General features: G+C 38.2%; 1 protein-coding gene across 1 annotated transcript in view; it reads left to right on the top strand.

The window, feature by feature from the left end:
* LOC150079551 (S1 RNA-binding domain-containing protein 1) overlaps window positions 1–21,431 on the top strand; it is a 190,264-nt gene that overhangs the window by 119,261 nt on the left and 49,572 nt on the right. The window contains exon 15 of the mRNA XM_090383104.1: window positions 12,981–13,087. Coding sequence (XP_090239230.1) covers window positions 12,981–13,087 — 107 coding nt within the window. The remainder of the gene's footprint in view (window positions 1–12,980; window positions 13,088–21,431) is intronic.

The raw sequence follows: 21,431 nt of genomic DNA, 5'->3' as shown, positions 1-21,431 counted from the left end.
ACCCATCTTTGTTTATGTGTATCAAGTGTGCCTCCTCATTTTGTAATTGGGCTTTATTCCCTAAAAATGAGTAAAATACTTAAAAGGTGTGAAAAGGAAGCGTCCTGGTGAAGACACTACAGATTCAGAGAGAAAAAGAAAAGCAGTATCGATAAACAGAGGCGGACTGGGTCAAAAATTCTTACCCGGGAAAATTTGTAGTGGCCTCATACTAGCGTTTATGGCCAAAATCATACTGGCCTCTGGCCCACCGGGGTTTCCCCTGGTAAGGCTTATGGCCAGTCCGCCTCTGTCGATAGAGAAAAAATATGAAATTGTGAAATGCTTTGAGTGAAATGAAAGACCATGTGATATTGTACGTGCTACAGCCCTAAATGAGGCAACGCCGAGAATTACAAAGAATGCAGAAAAAATAACAACTTTCATAGCAGGAACAACTCAAAGTGTAATTAAAATCCATTAGATTAAGACACAAAGAATTGGAAGAGATGGAATGGCTGTCATCTGTTTGGATAGAAAATCAAACAAAAAACAAGTTTGCTTACGATAGAAGCAAAAGCATTAGCAATATTTTATTATGGTAATTTATTGTGTTTGGTAATGTTTTGGTTACAAATGTGTGTGTTCAATCTTGTGTGGTCGGCACCTAACCCTATTTTTCCCATAGGGCCTGTTGTTTATATTGCACGAGGGTTTCTAGAAACACAACTATCGTGCTATACGAGGACTGACTGTATTATTGTTCATAATAATACTAATATTCTTATGAACATTAACAAGTTCATAAATTCTGCACTCCCCCCTCCCCAAATTCTACTGCTACCTGTATGCAGTACCGTCAGCTACGACCTGTTAACTCATATCCTGATTACTGTCTTTAACCATCCTGCTAAACTTTATATAATCTCTAAACTTAAACATCAAGCCTGATATGCCTTCATCAGTATCATTAAAAAAAACAACAGGTTAGATTTTTACTCATTAATCTGAAGGGGTTTGAGAGTTATCTTGATTTGTGCCATTTGGGATTCTGTCCATAATTTGTCTTTTTCTTTATAATTTCTGTTGCTCTTTTGTATTAATGGTAAACTGCATCTCTAACTGAATGGTTGCATGCCCTCTTCCTGTTCCTGAAGTTTGTGCATATTGGGGGGATCCTTTTTATTGTGAGCTGTATGAGTGTCGCTTGCACCTGTACAATGTCCACAAATGATATGGCTGTATGCATCTTCTTATCCCTTCTTCTTATTTAGCAAAGTGGCCTTATACCAAGCATTTAAAATGTCAAATGTCAGGAAACACCACAAAATCTTGGAAGTGGTGGACCATTCAACCAATAGATAGCCTCTGTCCTCGCAGCAGACTTTTAAGTTGTCCAGAACATTCCAAGATCTAATTTACTGTCCTAATGTTAGTAATGACTCTGTCCATTTTCGTTGTTGTGTCCTGCCCAAGACCATTTTAGTTCTTTAGTTTTGATAAGAATGTCCTTTACTTGAGTTTGCTGCCTAATCTATGTGTTTCTCTAATTATCTAACAGTCTGATTCCCAATATAATTCGTTCAGACAAATGGATAGATGACTGAGGGGGTAATTCTCCAATGCATCACAGCCTAAAAAAATGTGCAATGTGAAATGTTTGCCGAACTCTCTGGAACAGAACATGATCTACCCAAGCAGGATGTCTTTGTGTGTGCCAGGTGCAGAGAGTTGTCTAGAAATTAGGCATCAACTCAGCATTCTACTGAGCGTCTATGAGGGCTTGAGGTGTAGGGTAGATGCCCTCGAAGAAATTAATATGAGGGGCCCGTCAAGCTCTCAGCTGCCCAACTCAACGCCAGAGCTCACTCCTGGGCATCAGGCAACAGAGCGGCAATTTCCAAGGCAGAATGCACTTGTCCCAAAGGAACTAGTTATTGTTGGTGACTCTGTTGTCAGGGAGACAGGGAATATATTGTGTAAAAAGGATAGATGGAACAGGACCAGGGTATGTCTGCCAGGGGCAAAAGTTGATGATGTTGTAAAGCATATATCATTTTTTAAGGGCACAAAAGGTGATATTGTTGTACACGTTGGCACCAATGACATTAAGAGTAAGAGATCTGCAGATTCACTTAACAAGTACAGGTCAATGTTGCAAAAAGTCGTGAGTCAGGGTTAAATTTGAAAGTGTCTGCAATTCTGCCCAGACATGATAGGAGGGAATACATGATGAGAGTCTTGTCAATCAGTTTGGCCCTGGAGGGAATGTACAAGGCTCAAGGGGTAGAATTTTTTTCAGCGTGGTCTGTGCTTGTTAACAGGAGAGACTGCTTCTACAGGGATGGGATACACTTAAATGGAAAGGGTGCAAGAATATTTGCTGATGCTATCGAGGCAGTGTTAGGTGGGTCGGAAAACTGCTAGCTTGGGGGGATTCACAGACTAAAAGGTTAAAGGTAGCCACAGGCAGAGGTGAAGGTGATTCTTGCGCAACTTCTATTAGAATAAGTAGCGACCTGGAGTGAGGGGTGCTGGGGGTTTCAGGGACTGATGGCAGTCATCGTGAAACAGGTGGGTATATGGGATGTGTTAGGGTAACTAATAATAAGGATAGGTACATGTATACTTGCATGTATACCAATGCTAGAAGTATAGTAAATAAATTTGATGAATTTGAAGTGTTGGTCAAGACATCAAAGGCAGATATTGTTGGGATAACAGAGATGTGGTGTCACACAGATATAAGGAATGCAGAACTGGAATTTGGGGAGTACAATGTGTATGGAAAGGATAAGAAGGGAGGAGGTGTGATGCTGTTCATTAATAAAAACATAAAATCAAAATAAGTGCATCCAGTTGATATAGATGAACAGTGCACTGTTTTAGTCAGTTTAGTAAGACATAAGCACTGCGAAAGCAAAAATAAGAGTAGGAGTGTGTTATAGGCCTAATGACTCGAATGAGTACAATGAACAATTCTACAGAGAAATAGTGGGCTAGTAAATCAGAATGTTTTATAATGGGGGATTTTAACTTCCCAGATATTGACTGGAACTTGTGGGTTGGTCACTCACACACTAGTAAGACTTTTGAGGATTTACTGGATGATTGTTTTCTGCAGCAGCATGTTCGAGAGGCAACCATAGACGGTAATACTCTTGATCTGGTTATCAGCAGTGATCATTCGTGTATTAAGAATTTGCATATAAAGGAACAACTAGGTGGCAGTGATCACAGTGTACTGATGTGCGATTTACTTAAAGATATAATTACCATCAGAGGTAAAGGAAAGGGTTTTTGCTTCCTTAAAGGTGAGTACAGTGGTCTCAGACAGTTTTTAAATTCTGTACAGTGGGATCAACTGACGATGTTACCAACAGTAAATTCTAAGTGGGAAGCATTCAAGGAATTTATCATGGATGCTACTAAAAGTTTCATACCTATTAAGAAATATTGTTTAAGGTTTAGGCCTAAATGGTTATCAAATGAACTAATGAGACTCGTGACAGAGAAGAAAAATGCATGGGATGCATAAAAATTATCAAGCGACTCAGAAGCCTATGACAGATATAAGCTAGTCTGTAATCAGGTCACAAAGGAGGTTAGGCAGATTACGAGAAATCTTTGGCAAAAAATACTAAGAAAAGCAGCAAGGATTTCTTTACTTATATAAACTCTAAAAGGAAGGGGATGAATCTGATTGGTCCACTTGATATCGATGGTTCGACTGTTGATGATCCTGCTCAGATAGCAAACAAACTGAATGAGTATTTTGCATCTACATTCACACATGAGGAGTTATTAAGGTTTGAAAAATGGCAGAAGGTTATCAAATTGTAGCAGGGTGCTTAATGATTTTGTAATAACTGAGAACAAACTGGAGGAGAAATTGTTGAACATAAGAAAGGCATCTGGGGTGGATGGGATCTATCCAGTTATATTAAAGCAGGTGGCAAAGCAACTAAGCAAACCCTTAGCCATAATTATGAGAGCATCCTTAGACTCAGGGGAGATCCCCACAGACGGGAGATGTGCAAATGTATCCCGAATTCACCAAGGGGGATCGAAGGGTGGCACGAGTAATTACAGCCCAGTTAGTTTAATTTCTGTTCCGGGTAAAATAATGGAGTCACTGGTTAAAGATGCATTGCAGGATCATCTAGACAAGACTGTGCACTAATTCAGACACAGCATGGGTTTGTTAAGGGAAAGTCTTGTCTGACAAATTCGATTGGATATTATGATGTGGTTACAAAGGAACTGGATGCAAAAAATAATTTTGATATCATATATTTGGATTTCAGGAAAGCTTTTGACACTGTTGCGCATGGAATACTATTGTACAAATTGGAGCAGAATGGTATTAAGGGTAAGTTGCCACAATGGATAAAAGGATGGTTGAGTGGGAGAAGACAGATGGTGGTAATTAATGGGTGCAGCTCTTTGTGGACTAATGTTATTAGTGGAGTCCCACAGGGTTCAGTGTTGGGTCCTCTGTTGTTTTGTATATTTATCAATGATATTGATGAAGGTATATCAGGCTTAGTGTCGAAGTCTGCAGATGATACAAAGGTTGGCAGGGTTGTTAATGACAGTAATGGCAGTGTGCTACTGCAACAGAATCTAGATAATTTGGGCAGAAGGGCTAAGAAGTGGCAAATAAAGTTTAACTTTGACAAATGCAAAGTACTGCATATGGGTAGAAGTAACCCCAGAGAAACGTACCAACTGTGTGGTACTACTCTTAAGGTGGTAGAAAAGAAAAAGACCTGGGAGTAATTATACAGTCAGATATGAAGTTTTCTGAGCAATGCAGACAGGCTGCCAGGGTAGGTCATGGGGTTTTGTCAATGATATATAGGAATTTTGCTAGCAGAGAAAAGGAGGTGATTGTCCCTCTGTATAAGGCAATGGTCAGGCCATGCCTTGAGTACTGTATACAGGTCTGGAGGCCTCATTTTAGGAAGGATGTAGATTTGCTTGAGCGTGTACAGAGAAGGGCAACATGATTGGTGAGGGGAATGAAGGGATCCTCTTACCAAGAGAGGCTTAAGTTCTGCAAATTACAGTGGCTGGAGACTAGGTACCTGCACGGTGATCTGATTGAGGTGTATAAGGCCTTGAATGGGTTGAGCACGCTGAATTCTGATAGGATCCTTCCACTTGTTCAGAATACAAACCTAAGAGGGCATAAATTCAAATTAAGAAAAGACAGATGTAGAATAGATGTGCGGAATTTGCCTTTAGCCAGCGGGTGGTTAATTGCTGGAACAAACTTCCATCTGTCCTTGTGGAAGTTGATAGGTTAAATAAATTTAAGGAGGAACTGGACAGGCATTTGGAGGGAATGGTGCGTTTTTTTTGTTTTTTTTGGCTGATGCTGCATAAGCTCTCACTTGCTTTCTTGCATCACATACCACTACTACTACTACTCTCGTGAACAACTTGTAGATGTGGGATATCAAGCTAATTGGTCTATAATTTCCAATTTCTGATTTATCTCTCTTCTTTTTCAGCAAAAGTATGGTTGCATTATTCCACTGATTAGGCATCACACCTTTTCTAATGCATTTTGTGAAGAGTCTTGCCAGTTTTTGTGCCATGTCTCTTCCTTCCAATTTTGACAACTCTACAGTAACTTCATCTTCCCCCGGGGCTTTCTGATTCTTCATTTTCTTCAATGCATGTTCTACCTGATCAGGAAGGATATTGGGTATGTCGTATGTGTTACTAATTTGTGATCCATCTTCCCCACTGCTGGCATCATTCCCTTGCTCCTTGTATAATTCTCTATAGTAGTCTTCTGCTATTTGAATTATGCCTTATCTGCTATTTATAAGTACACCATCACTATTCTTCAGTTTCAGTAACATTTGTCTTTCTGTATTACTGCTCATGCCTGCTGATTTAAGTCCTTTGTTTTCCCTTAATGCTTGTTTTACTTTTCTTGTGTTAAATCTTCTTATGGCCTCTCTGAGTCTCTTTCTAATGGCTTTGCATAACTCAGTATACTCAGTTTTTCTCTTTGTCAGTGTTTATCCTGCTTTTCATTTGTCGTCTTCTGGTCATCATGACCAGTGTTTCTTGACTAATTTTTTCTTCTTTGTATTTCTTTTTACCTATAGGTTTCTTGGGCTTTATCACTTTCAGAAAGTTGTAATCTTCCTCATCAATATTTTGGTCCTGAGCCATCTGCAGAAGCTCAAACTTGTTCTTAAGTTCCAGTACATACTGCTTTTTCTCCTCTTCTGTTACCTCAAAGACCTTCGTATTATTTACTCAAGTCAGTTTTTTCCTTTCTTTTCTTGCATCTATATCAAGTGTGCATCTTACCATTCTGTGATCACTTCCAACATTTACCTTGTTCAGGACACTAACATCATTCACGATATATCTTCTGTTAGTGAGGATGAAGTTGATTTCATTAGTTGTTAATCCATTTGGGCTCTTCCATGTCCACTTTCTGTTCACCCTTTTCTTGAAAAAAGTGTTCATTACTGACAATCCTCGAGATTCTGCAAATTCCACAAGTCTTTCACCTCTTTCATTTCTTTCACCAATTCCAAAATTTCCTATAGTTCTCCTTTCTGTGCTGTTTTGTCTCTTTCCAACCTTAGCATTGAATTCCCCCATAATGATAGTGTAGTGGGTTTTCTGGTTATCTAGAAGACTCAATTTCAGTGTACATTTCTTCAGCCTCTTTATCATCATGGCTCGATGTTGGTGCATAAATTATTATAACGTTTAGCTTGTACCTCTTAGAAATCCTGAGTAGTAGTCTTTTCATATCATCATCAAAAATAATGATTGTGAGTCCAACTTCTTTGGTGCCTTAAGCCAAGAAGCTACACTGTGCTTCATGTTTCAATTCTCTCCAAGTCGTGCTTTAACTGCTTCTATGAGTAAACCTTTATCCCTAAAATCATTCTTAAGAGTTTTGATCACTGATCTTTGAACTCAGGCTTGAGCTTGGAAATTGCTTCTTGTTTGACCTCATTTGTGCCGAGGTAGTTGTCTTCTTTGACTTTTAATAGTACTGCCGGGTCTTCCTTTGGCTGTGGAGTTGCTTTTGCTGCTTCTGCTATCGACATAGGCCATGCTTCAGCAAAAGTACTGAATACTAACTAAAAGTTGGGTAAAACAACATCTCAGATTACCCGAGAAAAACTTATCCCCTTGTGCTTTTTGTTCCATAATTTCAACAAGCATATGGGGGCAATCCTTCAAAATTGCAAATACCTCGACAATGTCTACAGAGTATCCCATTGTAAAGCTTATAATCTGAATTGATTTTTACAATCTAATATTGCTGTCTCTCCTTAATCAATCTAGATAAAATTTGGTAAACACACTCAATAGCTCTTGCCCTTTCCTATGATACTTTCACAGGTCTGTAGGTCTCCTTAATATGACAAATTATTCAATTTTCCAAGAATTCACTTTTATATTGTTAAGTATACAAAAAGGACATGTATGTATGTACTTCCGTCTAGTGGTTCAGCAGGATCACCCAGCACTCTATCTATGCCATCTATCTTGTAGCATCTCTGCATAGCCAGTTGTGCACATTGTGTAGGCTCTATGACTGGTGACTTAGCAACCAATCAGCAGAAAATCATCTGGAAATTTGCTCACTAATTCTCATCCATTGCCACAAGGAAACAGGCTGCCTGCTCCATTCCTTGATACTCTGCTGCTCTGGGATACTGTGGTTCCAGAAAGTGAGCTCCAAAAAAGAAAAAAAAGTGAAAGAAAATGGATTGATAGGATAGGAGAGTTATATTAGGCATTAGATTAAGTGTTGAGACAGAGTGGCAACCAGTGGGAAAGGACTCAGGATTGGGAATGGCCAGTAGCATCATCATGAGTTATTTTACAACCTTTGCATGCTGTGGGACAACTTTTGCTTTGCTGGTGTAAGTAGGACAACAAAAAAAGGATGTAGCACTATAATATTGCATGTTACACAGTGTCACCAGCTGTTTGACACTGCAAGTTTAGTGTAGGCTCACCAGAATTTTGGGATCAAGCTCGTCTTCTCCATTGGGTCTGTGCCATGTTCAAGTATTTCACTATGTTCCTCCCACCCCAGTTAGACACATCTGGTGATGATCTCTACATTTAAGATATTAATTTTTGTATTCCAAGCATATTTTCTTTTAGTTGTCTGTATTCAGAAATATTGCACATGAAAAGAAAGCTATCTTTTGGTGAAGTTTCTAGTTTGTCCTTATGGCTATTTTTGTTCTATTCTAAATATTTGGTGGGAATGCCAAGTCATGCATCCCAGCTGGAGTAGGAGCAGCCAAGAGAATAACTAATAGGAGTGGGGAGGGAGTTAGTTGGAGAAAATTCCATCCATTTTGGACTCAGGATAATGATCTTTTACTTACATATTCATACTTATGTCCTCCCACTCGCTCATCCACAGTCACCCCTTGAGTACCATTTGTGCAGTCTCTCATTATTTTAAGTATCTTTTTGTATGTGCATGTAGTAGTAGTAGTAGTAGCGGCATGTGATGCAAGAAAGCAAGTGTATGAGCTTATGCAGCATCAGCCAAAAAAAAAAAAATCACACCATTCCCTCCAAATGCCTGTCCAGTTCCTCCTTAAATTTATTCATCCTATCAACTTCCACAAAGACAGATGGAATTGTTTGTTTGTTAATTGTTTGTTCCAGCAATTAACCACCCGCTGGCTAAAGGCAAATTTCCGTACATCTATTCTACATCTGTCTTTTCTTAATTTGAATTTATGCCCCCTTAGGTTCGTAATCTGAACAAGTGGAAGAATCCCATAGAATTCCCATGTGCGTGATGTAAGGTCACAAAAAGGACAGAGAAGATGGGGTAGAGGAGTTATGCCTTTGGTTAAGAATCACATAGATTCTAAAACAGTACAACTAGTGGACATAGGTTGCCAGTGTAATGGTGTCCTGGTGTGACATAAAACACTAGGAAAACAATGTGACCATAAGAGTATTTTATATGCCAAATGGTTGTTAAAAGGAAAATGAAGAACTGTACAGATAAATAAGAGAAGGGCATCAAATCAGAATATCTTATTGAGATTTTAACTCTCCAAATATCGATTGAAATTCATGCATTTGCCAGCTCACTCAGATGACTGTTTTCTAACCAACATGTTAGAGAAGCAACAAGAGAATGTAATATTCTTCATCTGGTTATTGGCAATGATTCATCATATATTAAGAATCTTAGACTAAACTTTAGGTAGCAATGATATCGCAATATACTGATGTAAGATTTATTCAAAGAAATAATTACTGTGAAGGCCAAAAAGAGAAGGGATTTTCTTTTTTGGAAAAGTGATTATAACGGGCTCAGTAATATGTTAGACTCTTCAGTGGAACAGACTAATTTTAAAAAATGTAAATGCCAAATGAAAATGTTCAGGGAGGTAATACTAGAGTTTGTTATGCTTTTATACAGTGTTCAAGGTTCATGGGATGATTATAAATTGTAACAGTAAGTTCAAATCAGTCTGTAATCAAGTGACTCAGAGAGGAGTGCCAAAGAAGATTATCAGATATCTTTTTCAAAGAACCATAGCAAGGAATTCTTTGCTTATGTTAACTAGAAGGAATGAGTCACATTGGTCCACTTGATATGAATGGCATATCTATGGGCAATCTGTACATGTTGCTGACAACTGGACTGGACTGGACATGGATGGTTCAATGGCTAAAGTGAGTAACTACAAACTTTTAAGTTAGACTTCTGTGCCAGGGAAAATAATGGAGTCAGTAGTTAAGGAAGTAATGCATAGTCATCTTGAGAGGAGTAAAATAAGGCAATAATAACATGGACTTCTTAAAGGAAGATCATGTCTGGCCAGTCTAATTGGCTTACTATGTTGTTTTCACCAAGGAATCGGGTGCCTCCGTAGCCAGGTGGGAAGGAGCAGCAGTGCGTAGCACATGCTTCTTGATTAGACCGGGGTTCGAGCCCGTCACCACCAAATACGGAGTATGCGGAAAGGTCAAGGAATGACCACCGCATATCCCGGAGCAATATGGCCTTAGTTGCTAATGCTCCTAAAAACCAAATAACAAACAACAACATTCACCAAGGAATTGGATGCAGAGAAAAATTAAACTCAGAGTGTGAAAGAGATCTTTACTTTTTTTTTTTTTTTTTTTGTTAGTTGTTGGCACATCGGCTTCTGTGGCCATATTGCACCTCCCAAGATATTTTTACATTTTCTGCTCTGCTCCAAGCCCAAGGCGGGATTCGAACCCATGACCTTTAGGTTGCTAGGCAGGCACTTTACCCACCCAGCTAGCCCAATTGGCGTGAAAGAGATCTAGGGATAATTGTTTGTTCTAACATGAAATTCTCTGAGCACTGCAAACAGGCTGCTAAAACAGCTTAAGGGGTTCTGTCAATGATATACAGGAATTTTCCAGCAGGGACAAAAAAAGTGATTATCCCATTTTATAAAACAGCGGTTAGGCCACATGTGGAATACTGCATACGTGTTTGGAAACATCATTTAGTAATGCAGATATGTTGGAAAGATGCAGAGAGAAATGCATCAAGATTTTGTCAGGAGGCACAAAAGAATATTCTTACAAAGAAAGACTGTAGTTCTGTAAATTTCAGTCTCTGGAAACTAAGCATCTGCATGGTAACCTAATTGTAGTGAATTCTGATGGGATTTTTACACTATCTTAGTTGATGCACAAAGGAGCATAAATTTAAATTAGAAAAAGTGTTGTGGAAGTGGATAGTTTGAATAGATTTGGACAAATTATTGGAAGGAATGAAGTGAATATTATTATTTTTTAAATTTTATATATATATATATATATAATTTTTTTTTTTTTTTTTTTTGGCTGGTGCTGTATATGCTTTGCTTTTTTGAATCATGTTGCCAGTACTAATTTTTGGCTCGTCCCTACAATGTAAGCAGAAGCATAGGATGTAAGTAAGCATAACCTGTAAGCCTATGCCACTATTGGAGAAAACTCTACATTTTGGAGAACTGCAGTAAAATTATCAGAACTCATTAACTTCTTACAAGAAGCATGATATAACATCATAAACAATAACAAACACCTGGTAATTCCATAAATCAGTATAACAGAAAATAGGACTTTTTCTGTTTGTTTTGTTTGTGTTAAAGTTTTGAAAAGGCACTCATGTCATTGCTTCTTGAGTCCTTTTTTTGCTAACAGGTTGATCTGTTTTTCTAGCCAAATAAGGTTTATGTTTTGCATAAGGTTTATGTTTTGCATAATGGGGATGCTATCAGCATCCTGTGTAATTTTCTCAATATTCTTTCTGGATATGGGGAGAGTTCTGTTTTAAAACTTTAGTTTGTAGAAAACTTGCATGTCTATATTATTTTATTAATCATAAGTCTGCACAGAACTGCATGTACCTTATGCAGTCAAGCTCGGATTCATTTCAGTTTGCTGTTCACCGAGAGATGAAATTTTCTAAGTCAGAGTAGATTAATAAAGTGTGGCCCCACATTCTGAATAGACTTGAACTTCAATCATGTGATCTTGAAGTTCAAGTCTATGTTCATTCATTTGAGGCCCTTCCTCATCATGTATCAATGAAGTCACCTCTATATTTCCTGCTATTTGGTTCTTTCTGAGTACCTTGCATTTCTAAGGCCTTGCATAATTATATTGAATATGGGCATTTCACTGTCAGAAGAGTCTAGTACAATTATTTCTGAAGTAAAATCCCACATCCATTTATTGCTGCAAAGTGGTAAAAAATTAAATGCTTGGATTAATGGAGTGTATAATATTGCTGAGCCAGGGAAGACCACTGTGGATCATATCTTGGAGCAGGGAAAAGCGAGCGAAACTGGCATGGCCAGTTTTGCTTACTCTTCTCTGGATGAACATTATGGGTTTTAACTGTAATCTACATTCTAACATTTAAATAGTTGACTCACCCATGATTTTCACTGGTGTCCGTGGCTGGCGGCATGTCACTCATCATTATGGTGAGTATTAATCAAATATAAGGACCAGTATATATCCTATTATGCAGTTCTTATGTCTGAGTGATCACATCCTCCCTGCACTTTGGTTAGTATGTACCATTGTACGCTACCTGCTAAACTGACTAATTTTCTCTTTCTCTTTTTTCTTCTGTTTTCATTTTTTCTCCTTTTTTCTTCTGTTTTCATTTTTTCTCCTTTTTTCTTCTGTTTTCATTTTTTCTCCTTTTTACTTCATTCTCCCCATCTTCCTTTTCTTCCCTTCCATTCTTGTCCTCGTAACTTTTGTCTTCCTTTATTATACACTGTTAAAGTTGTTTATTACTTAATAGCTGTATCCTGTGATCACCATTGCCATTGGTGCTGCTGTATGCCTTATTGTTCGTTCTTCCAATTTGATTAAAGGTTTAAGCCTTGAAAGCTTTTAGTGGTTTTATCTGGCTCTTATTTGTCATTTATCTGATTTTTACTTCGCTATTTTTATCTGCCTTATGTATTTCATTTCTATTTATTTATTGAAGTTTTTATTCCTCTGATATCTATTTGTCTGTAACTTTTATGGTATGTTTCCCAATGCTTAAGACCTCTTTTCTAGTAAACACTAAAATAGATTGTTTGTCTTCTCCAAAAATCTGTCATGTGGTGTACAGCCTTTTGCTGTGTGCTATCAATGAAACTCTCTATTTGCATGTTGGATACAAAGTCAGTATACATAGTGGAAACACTCATTCCACTTTATATTGGTATCCACTTGCAGATACAAGAATTTTTTTTTATTATTCCTATGTTTGAGGATTTTCAGAATGTTCTCATATGGTTATTATAATATTTAATATCATTTTTATAATTCGTTTTTTTTTTTATCTGTTAAATATGCTTTCACTGTTATCATCATACTTATTTATGAGACTGAAATTAAGCTTTTTGAAATTGCAGTTAGAATCATAATAAATAATTTAATCTCTTAACAAGTGTTTCTTGTAGAGTTATTTATTTTTCTTATCTATTAAGCATGACATTCCAGAAGCAATGCTGAAAAATGCACTGGATGGTGTGGTAATTGAATGTGTCAGTTTTGTTGGGGTCGATCTTAATGTATGTCCAGAATTAATGCTCAGGTATAGTAATGTTTTTGTTTTTTTTTTTTTTTAATTTCCTAACAAAGTGATTCTTGATGTTCTAAATCTAAAATGTTGTTCAACATTTTATAAAGATCATTGATTTTATGTTGCTCTTCTCCTGCCTGAACAGTTTTGATAGCAATGTTTGAATGTCTTACTAGTTTTTGTTTACCACAATTTACAATACAAAGCTTTTATTAACATGCAATTTAGTTTTCATTATAGGTAATGTTATGTACACAATGCATAATGTTCTAAATCTTCTGATGTAGAACATTATGCATTATAGCCCACTTGTGTACAGGTGAACTATATGCAAGTGGGGCCCATTGAATATTGAGATGAGTAGTGAGATCATACCTCAAATGGAGATGTGAATATACTTAGATGTATGTATACTTACTAAGAGGTGCCTCCGTAGCCGGGTGGGAAGGAGCAGCAGTGCATACCACACGCTTCTTGATTAGACCGGGGTTCGAGCCTGTCACCACCAAATATGGAGGATGCGGAAAGGTCAGGGAATGACCACCGCATATTCCGGAGCAATATGGCCTTAGTTGCTAATGCTCCTAAAAACCAAACAACAACAACAACTTACTAAGATTTCCCACAGTTTTGGAGTTTTATTGTGGCAAATCCCAAGATGTGTAACTAGGTGACACCCAATCACTGTCATCTAGTTACACATCTTTAAAAAAAAAAAAGAAAAGAAAATAAAAACTTAATTTAAATATCTGTTAGAATTATATCATGTTCTCTAGTCTGTTATTCACTTTTGAATTCTGTTTCAAATTGATGTGGGATTTACTTAAAAGGTAACTACCATCAAGGGTAAAGGGAAGGGATTGTGTTTTCGCACAGTTGACAACAGTAATCACAGACAGTTTTAAATTCTGTACAATGGGACCACCTGATGACATTACCAATGCCGAATTCGAAATGGGAAGCATTGAGGGAAGTAATTGTAGAAGCTACTAGGCTTTTTATACCAACTAAAAAATACTGTTCAAGACTTAGATCTAAATGGATGTCAGATGAACAAATGAGGCTTGTAGCAGAGAAGAAAAATATATGGGATATATATAAATTATCAGGTAATACAGAAGACTATGGTATATATAAATGATTGTATATATAAATAAATTAAGGAGGTTAGGCAAGCTAAGGTAGATTATGAGAAATCTCTAGCAAAGAATACAAAGAACAGCATCAAAGACTTCTCTACTTATATTAACAGTAGAAGGCAGGGGTTGTTGAATCACATTGGGCCACATGATTTCAATATGCTAACTGTTGATGACCTTGCTCAGTTTATTTACAAACTGAATAGGTAATATGCATCTACATTTACACATGAGGAATTATTTACTGGAGGGTATGTCAGAAGTTTATCAAATTCCAATGTGGAGCTAAATGACTTTGTGATAACTGAAAGGAATGTGGAAGAGACACTGTTGAAGCTGAATATGAAAAAGGCACTTGGAGTAGATGGAAGATCTATCCAATCATATTAAGAGAGGCAGTAAAGGAGGTGAGCAAACCCATAGCCATAATTATGAGCGCATCCTTGGATTTAGAGGAAGGTCCCTATGGACTGGAGATGTGCGAACATATCCCCAATTCATAAAGAGGGATGAAAAGGTGACATGGGTAATTACAGACCTGTCAGCTTAACATCTGTTCCATGGAAAATAATGGAGTCACTAGTTAAAGAAATAATACAGAACCATCTGGACAGGAATGCAATTATATTGCAGTCACAGCATAGATTTGTTTAAGGGGCAGTTGTGTCTAACCAATCTGACGAGTTACTATAATGCAGTGACCAAGGATCGGGATGAAAAAAAAAATATTTTGATATATACTTGGATTTCAGGAAGGCTTGATACTGTTGTACATAAAAGACTGCTATGTGATATTGATATTAATGAAGGTATATCAGGCTTAATGTCTAAGTTTGCAGATGATACAAAGGTTGGCAGGGTGGTTAATGACAGTAATCAGGGTGAGTTGCTGTAACAAGATCTCATAAAATTAGGTCAATGGACTGCAAAATGGCAGATGAAGTGTAACTCTGACAAATGCAAGGTATGCATATGTTTAGCAGTAACATCAACTGTGTGGTACTACGGTCAGGGTAGTGGAAAATGAAAAAGACCTGGGGTGATTTTGCAGCCAGATATAAAGTTCTCTGGGCAGTGTAGACAGAGATGAGTACAGAAACAATATGTCACGAACGTCAAACCAGGTAGGTGAATAAAGAACTGATTGGTAGTATGTAACAACATTAGCAAACTTTACAAGTGTTTTATATGTACGGTAAAAAAAAGTTTGGTGGAACTGCAAAGTTGTATTATCATGATCTAGTGAAGTGTTAGAACTTCCAAAATTTTAATACACTCTTAGCAGAAACTGTATGACTTATATTACCAAATTTATTACTATGAATAAATTTGGTAAATTGCAGATGGCCAGCTAACTTTCTCTCATGAATTCCTAAGACCAAACTATGTTTCCTTATGGTAGTCAAAAGTCTGCTGAGAGATGCCTGATGGTGTATAATGTATTCGAAGAATACATTATACGCCATCAGGCATCTCTCATATTGTGGAGTTATACTTCATAACTGTTTTGCCATCATTGCATCACTTGGGTACCTACCCACCCACTGAAGAAGGGCCAAATAGCCCTGAAACAGTGCCGTCTGGGTGGTGGTACCTATCTGAGAATAAGTAACATTAGTCTTCTCCTTGGGTGAAGCATTACTTATTCGAAGTAGTGCAATATCATGGCAACTCGTTGTGAAGGTATTCACAATATGTGACATAACTTAAAATGATGCTGCCTTATAAATATTCTGTTTATTCGGAAATGGCTGTGTATTAATGATGCTATTGCACCTAATATATACATAGCCAAATCTCCAAATTAAAAAATATTATATGGGAAATATTAATATTAGATTTTAATGTTCGATTAAGAAAATTAGATTTTAATCTTCACGATGGTGGGACTGTTAGTAATCCTGGGTATAACCTCCATGCACAAGTACATGGTGGGTGACCACCCAGGTGTGAACCAACGTAAGCAGGGGTCGAGGTATGGTGCCCACACCACATGGAGGAACGCCACCCCTCTATGTTACCAGGCAGTACTTGGTGCTAGATGACTCTCATCAACCGGTGAAATACCACCACTTTGCATATTGGAGGCTTGAAGTGGGGGAACCCATGTTTAGTCTCTAGAGCTCAGTTCCGGTCAACCCTTCCCTATCTCTTCCATCATGCAGTATGATTGATGACTTTTGAGGTTATGATGAACGTCGTGGCGAGATCCAATATTCCTTACATTTCGAGGGTACAGCTCTAAAACGGTGTTCGCAGGCCGGCAGCTAGTTAGTACACTGGACCGAACCTATTGGTAACTCTCTAGGAGGCTTCCGGATCAGCTAGTGTATAATCTTGCTACCTCTACTCTGCCAGATAGTGACTGGAGGGAGTCCGAGTAGTGTGTATGCGGGGAGCATTGTCAAGGCCACGTCATGTCAAGGATCTGGGTATATTCTTACCACATGTACGGCTTATCCAAAAATTTCATTACTTCATACAGCATGTCCCACCCACTTTTTCTTACTATTGAATACACCATGAATTGTCAAACTAAAGAGCAAGCTTATCTGCGAAAAGATCTAAACCTCCCAAGGACTTTCTAATTCATTTCACAAATATACGTGGTCTCAATTCCAATCTCAACGATGTCCATTTCCACTTGCAGTCTGCCAAACCCCATGTACTTTTTCTGACAGAATCTCAGTTATCGGTTGATTCAACTACTGCTCATCTCAGATGCCTAAATTATTCACTGTATGATTCCTTTCGCCTCAGAGGTGGTACTTGTGCATATGCTCGTTCTGATATTCCCTGTCAGAGACTTGGCAATTTGGAATCTCCTCTCTTTGATTTTCTCTGGCTTAAAATATCTCTACCTCATTGTGTCAAATTCATCTGTTGTCTCTACCGTTCTCCCAACTCCACTAATCACTTGGAGCTCTTTGACTTCCTCTCTTTGCAACTTGACTTTCTCCAGTCCAACTTTCCTAACAGTGAGGTAATTTTCCTTGGTGATTTTAATGTTCACTTCTGTTCCAGGTAAATTAATGGAGGCACTGGTTAAAGAAGCACTGCAGGATCATCTAGACAAGAATTCAGTTATAGCTCAGACGCAGCATGGTTTTGTTAAGGGCAGGTCTTGCCTGACCAATTTGATTGGATACTATGATGTAGTCACAAAAGAACTGGATGCAGGGAATAACTTTGATATTATATATTTGGATCTTAGAAAGGCTTTTGATACTGTTGCACATGGAAGACTGCTGCACAAATTGGAGCAATGTGGCATTGGAGGCAAATTGCTGCTATGGATAAGGGGATGGTTGAGTGGCAGAAGACAGAGAGTGGTAATCAATGGACACTGCTCAACGTGGACTAATGTTATTAGTGGAGTTCCTCAAGGTTCAGTGTTGGGTCCATTGTTGTTTTCGGTGTTTATGAATGATATTGATGATGGGATATCAAGTTTAATGTCTAAGTTTGCAGATGATACAAAGGTTGGCAGGGTCGTTAAGGACACTACTGACGCTATGCTGCTGCAACAGGATCTGGAAAGGTTGAACAGATGGGCTGAGAGGTGGCAAATGAAGTTTAACATTGACAAATGTAAAGTACTACATATGGGTAACAGTAATCCCAGAGCAATGTATCAACTCTGCGGTACTACACTGACAGTGGTGGAGAATGAAAAGGACCTGGGGGTAATTGTGCAGGCAGATATGAAGTTCTCTGAGCAGTGCAGACGAGCTGCAAGAGTAGCTCATGGTGTCTTGTCAATGATATACAGGAATTTTTCTAGCAGGGATAAGGAGGTGATTATTCCCTTGTATAAGGCAATGGTTAGGCCACATCTTGAGTACTGTATACAGGTCTGGAGGCCTCATTTCAAGAAGGATGTAGAGCTGCTGGAACGGGTACAGAGAAGGGCAACAAGATTAGTAAATGGAACAAAGGGTTGCTCTTACGAAGAAAGGCTTAAGTTTTGCAAATTACAGAGTCTGGAGACTAGGCACCGGCGAGGTGATCTGATAGAGGTGTATAAGGCTTTGAATGGTTTGAGCATGCTCAATGCCAATGGGATTCTTCATCTTTCTCAGAATAATCACCTCAGAGGGCATAAATTCAAATTGAGGAAGGACGGATGTCGGATAGATGTGCGGAAATTTGCCTTTGGCCAGCGGGTGGTCGGTTGGTGGAACCGACTTCCATCACTTGTTGTTGAAGTTGATAGCCTAAACAAATTTAAAGCTCAACTGGACAGGTATTTCGAACGAACGGAGGGGTGAAGTGGGAGAGGGTTTTTTTTTTTTTTTGGCTGATGCTGAATAAGCTTGCTTTCTTGCATCATATGCCTCTACTAATGCTAATGCTAATGCTAACTCCAGCTGGCTTCCGTTTTCTAGTCACACCGACCCAGCAGGTCGAGATGCTGAGGCTTTTGCAATTACTAATGACCTAGCACAGATTGTTCATTTACCTACAAGAATACTGGACAATCCTAATCATACAGCCAATACGCTTGATCTTTTTCGCACAAACAACCCTTCTAAGTACACGGTCGAAGTGAGAGGTCCTTTAGGCACTTCAGATCACAACTTGGTGATTGTCTCTTCTCCAATGGAACCTTTATCTCATGGCTATTCCCAACCTCGTGTTGTTTGGCATTACAAGAATGCAAAATGGGATGACCTGTGAGACTTCTTTTCCTTGGTCGGATTACTGCTTCAAAACTTCTGATGTCAACGTTTGCTCAGATCATGTCAGTGAAATTATTCTTGCAGGAATGGAATCCTTTATCCCACACTCCACTTTAAAATCTCGTCCTTTATCTAAACCTTGGTTTTCCAATAAATGTGCTAAGGCTGTCCAAGAGAAGAATGTTGCATATCGTAATTGGCTTGTTTCTAATTCGTCAGTTTCATTTTCTGCCTACACCAAAGCTTGCAACAATTGTAAAGCAGTTATTAATCAGTCCAAACTAGAGTTTGAACAGGCTAAGAGTAGAAAACTTGCTTCTTGCCCTAATGGTAGCTGAGCATTCTGGTCTCTTGCCAAAGCTATTGGCTGCAACTTTTGCCCATCTCTGCTTCCACCTCTGTCCAAACCAGATGATTCTCTTGTCACTTCAGCCAAGGATAAAGCTGACCTGCTAGCATCCCATTTTTCTTCCAGCTATTAATGATCTTGGTAAAACACCTCCCACCATTCCCAACACGCTCCATTCAATGCCTTCTGTGGTCTTCCATCATAAGGATATCAGAAGGATTTTGATGAATATTGATGCTAAGAAAGCTCCAGGTCCTGATGGTATTTCTCCACTTGTTCTCAAAACCTGTGCTCCTGAACTTACTCCTATTCTTTGCCGCCTTTTTTCACTTTCTTATTCCAAAGGTGTTTTTCCTTCTGCTTGGAAATTTGCTCATATCAAGCCAGTTCCTAAAAAGGGTGACAAATCCCTCCCATCCAATTATCGTCCCATTGCAATTACTTCTACTCTTTCTAAAGTAATGGAGAAATCAATTAACTGCCAACTCTTAAATTACCTAGAAATCTTCCGTCTGATCAACGATCGCCAGTATGGATTCCGTCAGTGTCGATCCACTGGTGATATTCTGGCTTATGTTACCCATTTATGGACTAATTCAATGGAAAGGTTCGGTGAAACACAAGTAGTTGCTCTTGACATCTCAAAGGCTTTTGATCATGTTTGGCATAAAGGTCTTCTAAACAAGCTTCCATCTTATGGTTTGCCAACTGTTAGTAATTGGTTATCCAGTTTTCTCTCTGATCGCTCACTGAGGGTGATAGTAGATGGCTCTCTATCTTCTAACTTCTCCACTAATGCCGGTGTCCCCCAAAGTTCAGTTCTTTCCCCCACTCTTTTCCTCTTGTATATCAATGACCTTCTTCCATTGACTGGAAATCCTATCCATAGTTTTGCCGATGATAGCACATTGCATTCAACTTTCCATTTTGAGAAACCTTGTCCTGCTCAATCAGCTTCAACTTCTTGAAAATCTGCTACCAGTTCCTTAAATGCAGATCTTCAGGTAATTCTCCAGTGGGGCAAAGACAACTTAGTTGATTTCAACCCTTCTAAAACTCAGTCTTGTTTTATATCTCGCAAAAAGGATTCTTCTGCTCCTATGCTTATCTTTAGTGACACTCCGATTTCTAGGCAAAATGATATATCTCTTTTGGGGATTACCCTGACTTCTAATCTCTCTTGGCACAAGCACATTACAAATATTGCTTCCTCTGCATCTAAAAAACTTGGTTTTCTCTTTCGCTCTCGGCTTTACTTTTCTTCCAAACAGCTGCTCACTCTGTATAAATTGCAAATCCACCTTGCCATGGAATATTGTTCCCACATCTGGGGTGGTGCCCCCAAAACCTCTCTCAGACTTCTTGATTCCATTCAGAAGAGGGCAGTTAGGTTAATTAATGATTCATCTCTAACAGAGTCTCTCCACTCGCTTTCTCATAGACGTACTGTTTCTGCTGCATGCCTCTTCTACAGATACTTCCATGGGCACTGTTCTTCTGAACTTCTGAGTGAAAGTTTCCGAGAGTTTCCTGTACGGACGTGCCTTTCTGCCGCTACTGGAACAGAGAAGTTTTTTCTGATTTATTTTCTGCTTTATTAGTTTAAATTGACATATTAACTTATTTCTAGAGTAGCTTTATATTCCTATTTACGGTACTTAAAGTTAAAGTAACTTAGATAGAGATTTGTAGGTATTACTTAGTATCGGAAAGGGTATCAAATACACGTGTTTACCGTTCATAGACAGCCGCCATTGTTACGTGAACATTAATCAGTAAATCTATTAATCTTGTCGAACTTCATTGGCAATTAAATTGTACTTTTAACTATACATATAACCACATAGGTTACGGAACATAAATAATTAGTAAAAATAAATAATTAATACATAACTTGATACGGAAGTTATATAAAGGGACTTCGTAGATAACACTCGTTACTGAAACGCGACACAGCATATCCGGAATTCGATAGCATTAGCTTTGTATAGTATAGTGCATAATATAATATTGTCAATTATTCAGTAAATCTATTAATCTTGATAAACTTCATTGTCAATTAAATTGTATTTTTAACTCTATAAATATATATAACGACTTAATCGTAACAAATAATTAATACATAACTAGAGTGCTACACGTGATACGGAAGTTGTATAAAGGGAACACTAGATACCGAAAAAAAA

This window comes from Mastigoproctus giganteus, chromosome 10 (assembly GCF_048544385.1).
Source record: "Mastigoproctus giganteus isolate SK-2022 chromosome 10, ASM4854438v1, whole genome shotgun sequence".
Lineage (NCBI taxonomy): Eukaryota > Metazoa > Arthropoda > Arachnida > Uropygi > Thelyphonidae > Mastigoproctus > Mastigoproctus giganteus.
This window is presented reverse-complemented; position numbering and strand designations above follow the sequence as displayed.